The sequence below is a fragment of the Pelobates fuscus genome, chromosome 3 (assembly GCF_036172605.1).
Source record: "Pelobates fuscus isolate aPelFus1 chromosome 3, aPelFus1.pri, whole genome shotgun sequence".
Taxonomy (NCBI): domain Eukaryota; kingdom Metazoa; phylum Chordata; class Amphibia; order Anura; family Pelobatidae; genus Pelobates; species Pelobates fuscus.
The window spans coordinates 426,562,206-426,575,880 of record NC_086319.1 but is presented as its reverse complement, the minus strand read 5'-3'; the positions used below and the strand labels follow the sequence as shown (position 1 = coordinate 426,575,880).

Sequence of the window (13,675 nt, the reverse complement as noted above, 5' to 3'; positions counted from 1 at the left end):
CCGATAGTCTACACAGAAGCGCGTGGTACCGTCGCGCTTCGGTACTAGGACTACCGGGGAGGCCCAAGGACTTTGCGAGGGTTCTATTACCCCTAACTGTAACATATCCCTTAACTCGGTGAGCATACTCTCACGCACTGCTTCCGGGATCCGATATGGTTGTTGCCGCAGTGGCGTCTCTCCCTGGGTTTCCACGCGGTGTACCGCAGCGGAGGTATAGCCTGGGGTGGCTGAAAACATCTCTTGATATCTTTGCAGCAGTTGCGTGGCCTCACCTTTCTCCAGGGGGTTTAAATTTTGACCCAAGCTTACTTGGTCAATAGTACAGGGAGCGGTGTCTAGTAAATCGGGAAGGGGTAGTCCCTCACTATCTTCTGTGGCGGGCGCACACACGGCGCCCACATCCTCTGTTCTCTCAAAGTATGGTTTGAGCATATTCACATGGAAGGCTTTGGTCAGCCTTTCATCTGAGCATTTGCTCACGATGTAGGTGGTCTCGCTAACCCGTTCTACTACCTTAAATGGTCCCTGCCATGCGGCTTGTAGCTTATCCTTTTTAACTGGCCTCAAAGCTAACACCTTCTGCCCTAATTCTAGTACTCTGTCTTGGGCTCCCCTATCGTACCATTTCCTCTGGTCCTCCTGGGCCGTCTGCAGGTTCTCCCGAACCAATGCGGTGAGCGCCCGCAGACGGTCCCGGAACTCCAGAACATACTGGACGATAGGGACTCCCCCCTCGTCTGTATTGCCCTCCCAGTGCTCCCGTACGAGCTCCAGTGGGCCCCGAACTTTTCTCCCATACAGGAGTTCGAAGGGGGAAAACCCAGTGGAGGCCTGGGGCACCTCACGGTAGGCAAACAGAAGGTGGGGGAGGAATTTTTCCCAGTTCTTGTGGGACTCCGTAAAGGTTTTTAGCATCTGTTTTAGAGTGCCATTGAAACGTTCACAGAGCCCGTTAGTCTGGGGATGGTACGGGGCGCTGAACAGGGGTTTCACTCCACAGCTCTGCCACAATTGTTGTGTCAGGGTAGCCGTGAACTGAGTTCCCCGATCGGATAGGATCTCTTGTGGGAAACCTACTCGGGTGAAAATCTGAATAAGGGCTTCGGCCACGGTCTCGGCCTCTATATTGGTGAGGGCGACTGCCTCCGGGTACCTAGTGGCGTAGTCGACCACGGTTAGTATGAACTTTTTGCCCGACTGGCTGGGTCGGCTGAGGGGTCCTATTAAATCTACCGCTACTCGGTGAAAGGGCTGTTCTATAATGGGCAATGGGTGAAGTTTGGCCTTCCGAAGATCTCCCCTTTTTCCCACCCTTTGGCAGACGTCGCACGTCCTGCAATAATACTTGAGGTCCTGGGTGACCCTGGGCCAGAAGAAGGTTTGGGTTAACCTGTCTCTTGTCTTTTTAACCCCTAAATGTCCTGCTAGGGGAATGTCATGACTGAGTTTTAACAACTCAGCCCGGAATTTACGGGGTACAATTAATTGTCTTTTGATGACCTGGGTGGCCCCCTGTCCCACCCCCTCGGTCACTCTATACAGTAACCCCTTATACCACTCAAACTTTTCGTGCGGGTTGTTCGCTGGGGTAACGGCCGCTGCCTTCCTATAACCCTCTAATGTGGGGTCGGTACGCTGCTCTTGTTCAAACCCCTGGGGGGTATCCCAGAAAGGGAAGGTAGGATCGGGTAAGGGGGGTATTTCGACTCTTACCTGGTTTTCCTCAGAGTGCAGCGGAGCTTCCAGTCTGGCTTGAGCTCGGGTGGTAACTGGGTATGCCTCAGCAGGGGGGTCTCGGGCCAGTTGGGAGGTCAAGCATCCTACATCATTCCCCAACAAAACCTCGGCGGGTAGTTCTTGCATAATCCCCACCTCCAGCTGTTTGGACCCGGAACCCCAATCAACAAGGATATTAGCGGTGGGCAGTTTGTGAATAGCGCCCCCAGCCACCCTCACAGCGACTGTGCGTCCGGTGCGAGCTTGCGCTCTGATCGTGTGAGGTTGCACCACAGTCAAAGTAGCCCCAGAGTCTCTCAGAGCCCGGGCCCCCACGCCATCTACGGTAATCCATTGGCGGTGGTGGTCCCGGTTGTCACCCCCAGCTTGAACTGGGTTGACCTCGTGCAATACACTCCACTGTTCTTCTTGGTTAGGAACACCGGTTGTGCCTTCCTGTTGCACACAATGAGCAGCTGCCCTGGGTTGTTGTGGGGGTTGCCTTTCCCAGCTTCCCCGGTTTAAGCGAGGGCACTGATTCTTGTAATGCCCTGGTTGTTTGCAATAATGACACACTGCAGGGGGACGTGGTGTGTTTGCTGGGTTCGGTGAAGGGTTACTCATGGCGGGTCTAGGAGGGGTAGGGGTTGTTGGAGCCTGGTAGTTAGGCTTAAAAGGTGGTCTGCTCACCCCTTGCTCCTTCCTCCTATTATCCTGATACTCATCCGCTAACCTGGCGGCTTCCTCCACAGTTTTTGGTTTTCTATCTTTAACCCAGTCTTTTATGTCCTCTGCAGCGTGATTAAAAAATTGCTCCAGTAACATAAGTTGCAAAGCATCCTCCAGGGTGGTTGCTTGGCAGCCCTTCATCCAATTGCGGGCCGCCCGTTGTAGCCGAAACGCCCATTCCGTATGGGAATCTCTCCCAGTCTTTCTCAGATCTCTAAACTTTTTCCGGTATGCCTCCGGAGTTACAGCATATCTGGCCAACAAAATGTCTTTTATTTTTTCATAATTATGTATGTCCCCCTCAGGTACTGCTCGCAGCGCCTCGGCTGCTCTACCTGACAATTTACTGCTAATGACTGCAGCCCATTTCGTGGAGTCTAATCCCTCCAGTGCACATTGGCGTTCAAAGTCTTGCAAGTAACTGTCAATTTCCATCTCATTGTCATTGAAAGATTTAAAGGCTGCATAGTTTACCTTCTTTGGGATTTCCCCAGTACTTCCCGGGGAGTGTAGTAAATCCCCCTGTGACGGTCTCTCCCGGTCCTCTCGCTCTTTTTGCGCTTGTCTGGCTTGTGCCATGACCTGCAGAACCGCCTCTGTAGCTGGGTTGGGTCCCAACAGACTGAGCATCCATCGGATGTCCTTTTGCATCGCATTTTCTTCCTCTTGATCCATTTCTGTGTTGCTGGTATTATCGCTCTGTATTAATTCTGCAATTAACGTGGCTTTTGTCTTGTTACTTGCCACTCTGCCTCGAGCTTCCAGTAAATCCTTTAGTGTGGTTCTTTTAAGTAGCTGGTACTGCTGAGCCATTCATTCCCTTGCTTGGTTTGCAATGTCCATTCGGGATTCGAATCCCTCCGCTTGCCACCAGTTGTAAGGAAACCAAGTTTAACCAAACCGAGTTCGGTAGTTTCCTCCCGGACGGTCAGAGCCTAAGGTAGCGAGAGTCCGGTTCGGTAGTCACAGGAACGAAATCCCTACGGAATATAACAGCTGCATAAGATAATTCCCTTGTTACAGCATACGAATTCCAAAATAACAGTCAGAGTCCAGATTCAGGATACAAGCAGAACTAACGTTTATTCACACACATGGCTTTTTATGCAGGTCCCCATGCAAGGGGACATCCCACAGGGAGGAGTAATATTTATCCAATCCTGGACAGTAAAAATATAAAACACACCTAATACAAACAGGCAGTTCCCTCCCCTAGTCCTGGAGATAATCAGGTCTGATATAGTGCCAACCTAATTATCTCCAGGCTGAAAATTCACCATTTTCCCCAACTTCTGGAACACCCCTTTATACCTGGGGTATCCCCACAAATACTATATCCCCTGATAGCCCCGATCCGGGTGACCAACATATCCAAATTTCACCCGGATCGGTTCAGGGGTTCGCAAAAAGTATGGAAGTCCTTTGTGACCGGTCCACTGGGGGCGGACTGCCCAAAATAGTTCCAGAGGTTCGTGTGGTTTTGCCGGTCACTTCAGAAAAAGGGAAGAAATGCATAAAAGTACCGAATGAATTCCCCTGGCTCCTAGCAGCGATTGTTCCCCTCATTCGTGTGCATATTTGTACCGAATAGCGCTCTCCTAGCTAATCGGTATCACTAGTTCCAGCGTTCGCATGATGGAGACCGGTGTTTGGGAAGTCGAGTGTCCGATTTTAGTTCCAGACACTCGACGACCAAGTCCCGCTGCCTTTGTTTGGCGAAAAAAAAGATGGCCGCGGTTTTCTCTGCCACGTGGCGTTCGACAGTACGAACGCTGACCGCACACATAGAGGGTGAAAGTGATGCCGGCTTTGAAGTTAAGTGAGCCAGGGGTGGTCTCGGTTCGGCAGTCCCATCTGCCGAATGAAAAGTACACAAAAAAAACAAGAACTATGCAACAAAATATCGAATAATATAGTCATTTCTTCACACTGTTGATATACCCCATGCTTGGTTTGGGTGTAGGAGTACTGTCAGAATACCCCATGCTTGGTATGGGTGTAGGAATACTGTTGATATACCCCATGCTTGGTTTGGGTGTAGGAATACTGTTGATATACCCCATGCTTGGTTTGGGTGTAGGAGTACTGTCAGAATACCCCATGCTTGGTTTGGGTGTATGATTACTGTCAGAATACCCTATGCTTGGTTTGCGTGTAGGAATACTGTTGATATACCCTATGCTTGGTTTGGGTGTAGGAGTACTGTCAGAATACCCCATGCTTGGTTTGGGTGTAGGAATACTGTTGATATACCCCATGCTTGGTTTGGGTGTAGGAGTACTGTCAGAATACCACATGCTTGGGTTGGGTGTAGGAATACTGTTGATATACCCCACCACAAAAAGCCCTTTTTAGGGCTAGAACATCAGTCTGCTTTTTGTTTTTCTGTGTAATGTAATTGCAGTTGCCTGCCTGCCAGCCTGTGTGTCAGGCTCACAGCATATACTGTGCCCACTTGCCCAGTGCCACCACTCACTCACTGGTGTCACAATAGCTTGCATTTAAAAAAACAACAACTTTTTTGACTGTAATATAATAGCAGTGAGTTTCCTTCACTAGTGTGCGTTTCAGGGCCTGCCCAGTGCCACCACTCACTCATATCTGGTGTCCCAATAGCTTGCATTTAAAAAAAACTAAACTTTTTGGACTGTAATATAGTAGCAGTCAGTTTCCTTCACAAGTGTGCGTTTCAGGGCCTGCCCAGTGCCACCACTCACTCATATCTGGTGTCCCAATAGCTTGCATTAAAAAAAAAACTAAACTTTTTGGACTGTAATATAATAGCAGTCAGTTTCCTTCACGAGTGTGCATTTCAGGGCCTGCCCAGTGCCACCACTCACTCATATCTGGTGTCCCAATAGCTTGCATTTAAAAAAAACTAAACTTTTTGGACTGTAATATAGTAGCAGTCAGTTTCCTTCACGAGTGTGCGTTTCAGGGCCTGCCAGGGCACAGTGTCATACCAGTGCCACTCATATCTGTTGTCACAGTAGCCTGCACGCATAGTACCACTAATCGAAAAAAAAATGACAGGCAGAGGCAGGCCACCCCGCAGGGGCCGTCGTGGTCGTGGTGCTGTGATTCCCTTTGGCCCTAGAATAATGCCCAGTGTTCAGAGGCCATGTACCTCTGGAGGCCATGTACCTCCGCTCGGAACCTTGACGCACCATCCTCCTCCAGCTTAGCTTCGGGCACCTCTCAAGTTACCACTCGCCCGCCTGCCACCACTACCAACACTAGCACCACAGCCGCTTCACTTTTGTTAAATGAGTTATTTACACATCAGTTGGAAGAAATGAGTGATGCGCAACCATTATTGCCAGAGGATGTAGATAACAGGGATATGTCTCAGTCAGGCAGCATTACACACATACGGTGTGATGATGATGATGTTGTACCCGCTGCTGCTTCCTTTGCTGAGTTGTCAGATACAAGCGAAGCGGTTGATGATGACGATGCGTCCGTGGATGTCACGTGGGTGCCCGCTAGAAGAGAAGAAGAACAGGGGGAAAGTTCAGATGGGGAGACAGAGAGGAGGAGGAGGAGACGAGTTGGAATCAGGGGGAGGTCGTCGCAAGGAGCTAGTGGCACAGTCAGACAGCATGCATCGGCACCCGGGGTCAGCCAGACAGCACGCCAATCAACGCATGCTGTTGCCACCACCAGAATGCCGTCATTGCAGAGCTCAGCAGTGTGCCATTTTTTTTGTGTGTCTGCCTCTGACAACAGCGATGCCATTTGCAACCTGTGCCAAAAGAAACTGAGTCGTGGGAAGTCCAACACCCACCTAGGTACAACTGCTTTGCAAAGGCACATGATCGCACATCACAAACGCCTATGGGATCAACACATGAGTACAAGCAGCACACAAACTCAAAGCCGCCATCCTCCTCCTGGTCCAGCATCTTCAGCCACGTTAACCACTGCTGTCCTCCTAGCCCCCTTTCAACCATCCGCCCCTCCGTCTCTCACCTTGAGCAGTTCCTGCTCATCTGCCCACAGTCAGGTGTCTGTCAAGGACATGTTTGAGCGTAAAAAGCCAATGTCACAAAGTCACACCCTTGCCCGGCGTCTGACAGCTGGCTTGACTGAACGCTTAGCCCGCCAGTTTTTACCATACAAGCTGGTGGAGTCTGAGGCGTTCAAAAATTTGTAGCTATTGGGACACCGCAGTGGAAGGTACCCGGCCGAAATTTCTTTGCACAAATGGCAATCCCCAACCTGTACTCGATTGTGCAAAAGGAAGTAATGGCATGTCTGCCACACAGTGTTGGGGCAAGGGTCCATCTGACCACTGATACCTGGTCTGCAAAGCATGGTCAGAGCAGGTATATCACCTACACTGCGCATTGGGTAAACCTGAAGACGGCTGCCAAGCATGGAATGCGTGGCTCTGCAGAGGAGTTGGTGACACCGCCACGACTTGCAGGCAGGCCTGCTGCCACCTCCTCTACTCCTCCTACGCCATCCTCTTCCATAACCTCCTCGGCTGAGTCCTCTTCTGCTGCTGCGTCTTGCTCCACATCAACGGCACCCCCCCCAGCTCCCCAGGTACTGTCCCACATCCCGGATACGGCAGTGTCACGCCGTCTTGGGGTTGACTTGCCTGAAAGCAGAGAGTCACACCGGACCAGCACTTCTGTCCGCCCTGAACGCACAGGTGGATCAGTGGCTGACTCCACACCAACTGGAGATCGGCAAAGTGGTTTGTGACAACGGAAGAAATTTGTTGGCGGCATTGCATTTGGGCAAGTTGACACATGTGCCGTGCATGGCACATGTGTGTAATCTGATCGTACAACGCTTTGTGCATAAGTACCCAGGCTTACAGGACGTCCTTAAGCAGGCCAGGAAGGTGTGTGGCCATTTCAGGCGTTCCTACACGCACTTTTTCGAAATACAGCGGTAAAACAACATGCCAGTGAGGCGCTTGATTTGCGACAGCCCGAAACGTTGGAATTCAACACTCCTAATGTTCGACCGCCTGCTTCAACAAGAAAAAGCCGCTAACGAGTATTTGTATGACCAGGGAGCTAGGACAGCCTCTGCGGAGCTGGGAATTATTTTGCCACGTTACTGGACGCTCATGCGCAATGCCTGTAGGCTCATGAGGAGGTGACAAACCTAGTCATTCGCACCGAAGGTACCATCAGCGACATCATACCATTTGTTTTCTTCCTGGAGCGTGCCCTGCGAAGAGTGCTGGATCAGGCCGTAGATGAGCGTGAAGAGGAAGAGTTGTGGTCACCATCACCACCAGAAACAGCCTTATCAGCATCACTTGCTGGACCTGCGGCAACGCTGGAAGAGGATTGTGAGGGAGAGGAGTCAGAGGAGGAATGTGGCTTTGAGGAGGAGGAGGAAGACCAACCACAACAGGCATCCCAGGGTGCTCGTTGTCACCTATCTGGTACCCGTGGTGTTGTACGTGACTGGGGGGAAGAACATCTTCAGAGAGATCACTGAGGACGAGGAACAGGACATGAGTAGCTCGGCATCCAACCTTGTGCAAATGGGGTCTTTCATGCTGTCGTGCCTGTTGAGGGACCCTCGTATAAAAAGGCTGAAGAAGAACGACCTGTACTGGGTGTCCACGCTACTAGACCCCGGTATAAGCAGAAAGTGCCTGAAATTTTACCGAATTACTGCAAGTCGGAAAGGATGCAGCAGTTCCAAAATCAATTAAAAAGTATGCTTTACACAGCGTATAAGTGTGATGTCACAGCACAACGGGAATCTAACAGGGGAAGAGGTGAAAGTAATCCTCCTCCTCCCACGACCACGCCGGCAAGGACAGGATGCTTTACAGACGTGTTGTTGATGGAGGACATGCAGAGCTTTTTAAGTCCTACGCATCGCCACAGCCCTTCGGGGTCCACCCTCAGAGAATGACTCGACCGACAGGTAGCAGACTACCTCACCTTAACTGCAGATATCGACACTCTGAGGAGCGATGAACCCCTTGACTACTGGGTGTGCAGGCTTGACCTGTGGCCTGAGCTATCCCAATTTGCGATAGAACTTCTGGCCTGCCCCGCTTCAAGTGTCCTGTCAGAAAGGACCTTCAGTGCAGCAGGAGGTATTGTCACTGAGAAGAGAAGTCGCCTAGGTCAAAAAAGTCTAGATTACCTCACCTTTATTAAGATGAATGAGGGATGGATCCCGAAGGGACTGCCAGTGGGCGATACATTCGACTAAAAAAGGCCTGATGAGGGGGACTACTTAACACCCCACTCCTATCTGGTGGCACATTAGATTGCACGTGCAGTGCCCCAAATTTGAAGTAGGAGGACCGACCAAGCATCTTTTTCCATTACCCGCTTCCTAAAATCGATGCCTTATATACACGTCCCCTGATAGGGGACGTAACAGGCATTAAACTGATAAGAATAGTACTACTTAACACACTACTCCTATCTGGTGGCACATTAGATTGCACGGGCAGTGCCCCAAATTTGAAGTAGAAAGACCGACCAAGCATCTTTTTCCATCTCCCGCTTCCTAAAATCGATGCCTTATATACACGTCCCCTGATAGGGGACGTGACAGGGATTAAACTGATAAGAATAGTACTACTTAACACACTACTCCTATCTGGTGGCACATTCGATTGCACGCGCAGTGCCCCAAATTTGAAGTAGGAGGACCGACCAAGCTTACCCCATGCTTGGTTTAGGTGTAGGAATACTGTCGATATACCCCATGCTTGGTTTGGGTGTAGGAATACTGTCGATATACCCCATGCTTGGTTTAGGTGTAGGAATACTGTTGATATACCCCATGCTTGGTTTAGGTGTAGGAATACTGTCGATATACCCCATGCTTGGTTTAGGTGTAGGAATACTGTTGATATACCCCATGCTTGGTTTAGGTGTAGGAATACTGTCGATATACCCCATGCTTGGTTTAGGTGTAGGAATACTGTTGATATACCCCATGCTTGGTTTAGGTGTAGGAATACTGTCAATATACCCCATGCTTGGTTTAGGTGTAGGAATACTGTTGATATACCCCATGCTTGGTTTAGGTGTAGGAATACTGTTGATATACCCCATGCTTGGTTTAGGTGTAGGAATACTGTCGATATACCCCATGCTTGGTTTGGGTTTTGAATCAGTGTTCGTTTGGGTGTAGTTGCAGCTCAGTGACACTCGGTGATTGTGTAACCTGTGATATCCCGCTATATCAGGAACTGACTGGATAGATCTGATTTTCTTCTTGACATTCTTGTAAAGGCTTCTGGCTTCTAACTGAGGCTGATTGTTATCACTGAGCAAAATATATACAACATGTGTTACTGTCTGATACATTGTGTTATTGTCTGATACATTGTGTGTTACTGTCTGATACATTGTGTTACTGTCTGATACATTGTGTTACTGTCTGATACATTGTGTTATTGTCTGATACATTGTGTGTTACTGTCTGATACATTGTGTTACTGTCTGATACATTGTGTTACTGTCTGATACATTGAGTTACTGTCTGATACATTGTGTTACTGTGTGATACATTGTGTTACTGTCTGATACATTGTGTTATTATCTGATACATTGTGTTACTGTGTGATACATTGTGTTACTGTCTGATACATTGTGTTACTGTCTCATACACTGTGTTACTGTGTGATACATTGTGTGTTACTTTCTGATACATTGTGTTATTGTCTGATACATTGTGTTACTATCTGATGCATTGTGTTGCTGTGTGGCATATTGTGTTACTGTGTGATACATTGTGTTATTGTGCAATACACTGTGTTACTGAGTGATACTTTGTATGTGTTACAGAACACTGGTGAGACCTCACTTGGAGTACTGTACGCAGTACTGGAGACCATATCTTCAGAAGGATATTGATACCTTAGAGAGAGTTCAGAGAAGGGCTACTAAACTGGTTCATGGATTGCAGGATAAAACTTACCAGGAAAGGTTAAAGGATCTTAACATGTATAGCTTGGTGGAAAGACGAGACAGGGGGGATATGATAGAAACATTTAAATACATAAAGGGAATCAACACAGTAAAGGAGGAGACTATATTTAAAAGAAGAAAAACTACCACAACAAGAGGACATAGTCTTAAATTAGAGGGACAAAGGTTTAAAAATAATATCCGGAAGTATTACTTTACTGAGAGGGTAGTGGATGCATGGAATAGCCTTCCAGCTGAAGTGGTAGAGGTTAACACAGTAAAGGAGTTTAAGCATGCGTGGGATAGGCATAAGGCTATCCTAACTATAAGATAAGGCCAGGGACTAATGAAAGTATTTAGAAAATTGGGCAGACTAGATGGGCCAAATGGTTCTTATCTGTGTTCCCAAATAATTAATTTTCTAGTTATTTCATTTTGACCATGTACATCAGGAGAGAAGAAGGAAGACCCCGTTGTGTGACGGGTGGGAATGATGATCTATGATGACCGTGTTACTTGGCATTGCAGATTGATGCCGAGTTGTACATGGCCCACTTATGTATTGATATGAAAGGTGAATAAAGGAATCACTAGCTGGTATGTGTCATGGACACATTGCTGTAGGTGTGGATAAGTCCCAATACCTGCTTAGAACATGGAAGGTAGCTCTCAGATCAGTAAGTATAGCTATGAGGTGGCAACAGCTTTAGTGATCATGAGACATATATTGGTGTGTTTTTCCAGATAGTAGCTGATAGATGTCAAATCCTGGATTAGCGTTTACAGAGAGTGCAGAGAATATTGTAAGCATTGTGCCAATGAGCACATGACCAGGGCCAAGGTATGGAAGAGTAGTCCAACGAGTAGTGTTTTTCAGGTGGCGGCTGGGGTCTACCAACTTTGGGCATCGGTTAATCCTATGTTTCTAGCTTGTAGCAAAGCTAAGCTCCATGTCCGCATGTACTGATTGTTTCTATATGCTAGAATGCCCTAATTGACCATTTGCAGTAGCCCATTGCATTGCCCAGTGGTATTCACCAGAGTTCTACTTTATTGGATGGCATTATCTTTGTTTGTTTGAACATATAGGACTGTGCTCCTGCTGTACTCTTATACCCTTATGTAAGTAAAAAAGTGCAATGTCCTTAACATTTTATGTTATTACAATCTTCCAGTATTAACATATATTTTTCTGGTGAAATTATTATTAACACTTGTAAGTTATGGAATGCACAATAAAATACAGATTGGAAAAAACAAACAAACAATGAACCAGAGGACCCCATGCTATGCAGTTGTTTTCAGTCGTCCGCCGTGATGGTACCAATAATGAGAGAACAAACCAAAACAAAAGAGAGAAAAAAAGAACATACAAGAACCAATATGACCCTACAACTTGAAATAAAATTTGCCCTTACGTATGAAAGCAGCCCAGGTTAGGTAGGCCTGGCAGATAACAAGGACACTGGGCATGACCCAGGACCTGCTTCTCCGGAGCAAAAAGTCATGACCCCAGCCCCTCCCTACATCCCCAGCTCCTCCCATAGGGCCCACACTTTTTCAAATAGTCTTATAACATTATGAACTTGTCATGTATATCCATAAAATAGTTTTCACATATCCTGAGTTAAACTTCTGTCAGGCTAGGTGCTGTGTTACACAGCCACTTTGCCACCAGGGCTCTTCAAGCAGCCAACGTTATTTTATTGACTAATTTCTGTGAATGAGCCGGCAGCACCACCACTGGCTTAGCCAGGGATCTCGGTCAAATGGTCTTCCAAATACCCTGATCAACATGTCTCCAATACCTTCCCAGAACTGCTTCAACCTTGCCATTCCCACCACATGTGGTTGTAGGTACCCGTTTCCCAACAAAGTCTCCAACACAAGTCAATGGTAATTTTACCCATTTTGCTCAGTGTCACCAGTGTGGTGTACCATCTCATCGTTTTGACCGCCCTTTCCTGAAATCCTACACACACACACAGACCTTGCTTCCAGATATCTTTCCAAACCTCCCCATCCTACTACCCTTGATTACTCTCCCATTGTTTTACATAGGTGAGGCCAACAGATTGTATTGTATGAACACGTGGTATTATATATTAGGGAGGTCAAACACTTTTGCCCCATTCCCTCTTCACATAAGTTTTCGAAGAGCCGCCTGACTGGGCTCTGCTGTTTAAAGCAAAGTCCCGGAGTTGCGGGTGTCTGAAGAATTATTTTGGGCGAAGTGGGTGAACTTGACTCAGTTCTTCGAAAGACACCATTTCTGAGCTCCTCAACAAATTCCTAAACCTCTGAACTCTAGCTCTCTCTGAACCACCGAACTCCCTAACCACCATGCCTCAGTATCATAGGGGAGGGAACAGACACCAAAGAAAACGTAACCTTCACCCTGTTAATGAGAAAGGCATAAATTCCATCTATCTCAGTCAAGCTTCACTGTGTACATTAAAGAGCTGTCGTTTAAGGGACCCAACTTGTTGGGATCAGCCAGTAGTTGAATTCCCAAGTACTGAAATGACTGATGTAGAATTTTAAGCACCTATTTGGATTTAAGCAGAGCCACGTCCTAGGCATTTATGTGGAAAGGCATAACATAAGACTTACCCTGAAAATTTACCAAAAAGTCTATCCGTGAATAAGTGTCATGAGGTGCTGAGTAAAATGTATTATCTAGGAAAGTGGCTCCCAACCAAGTCCTCAAGTACCAGTCCAATATTTAGGGATTACCCAGTTGTGTCTAAGGTGTTTTTAGAAGAAAGAAAAAAATACTTCAGGCACAACAGGGCAATCCCTAAATATGGGACTAGTTGGGGGTACTTGAGGACTGGGTTGGGAATCCCTGATCTAGGACATCAAGATAAAAAGCAAAAGGAAAGGGTGCGCCTTTAATACAGAAGGTTATACATAAAATAAATAAAATAAATGCATAAAATAATTACAAATAAAGTCCAGGATAATAGTCCACAGTAAATAGGGGAAAATCCTGTAGAGCAGCAGTAGTTCGTCACAGATGTAGGCAAGAAGAACAGAAAGAGAGGAGATCCAGTGGTACAGTAGGTATATAAGGGTATATATAAAATAAAGAGCTGGATTTTAGCTCTGGAAATTGTGAGTAATTCTTACACACCTTTTTATTTTATATATACCCATATATACCTACTGTACCTTTGGATCTCCTCTCTTTCTGTTCTTCTTCCCATATGACGTACTGAAAATACAAATACATCTGAGACAAACTACTGCTGCTCTACAGGATTTCCCCCTATTTACTGTGGACTATTATCCTGGACTTTATTTGTAATTAT

The 13,675-nt window shown here is 47.2% G+C and overlaps 1 protein-coding gene across 1 annotated transcript; it reads right to left on the bottom strand.

The window, feature by feature from the left end:
* Positions 1 to 4,364: 4,364 nt before the first annotated feature.
* LOC134602095 (variant surface antigen F-like) lies at positions 4,365 to 4,745 on the bottom strand. Its single transcript, XM_063446596.1, has one exon. It carries the CDS (start codon positions 4,743 to 4,745, stop codon positions 4,365 to 4,367), a length of 381 nt encoding a protein of 126 aa, XP_063302666.1.
* Between the last annotated feature and the right edge of the window lie 8,930 nt (positions 4,746 to 13,675).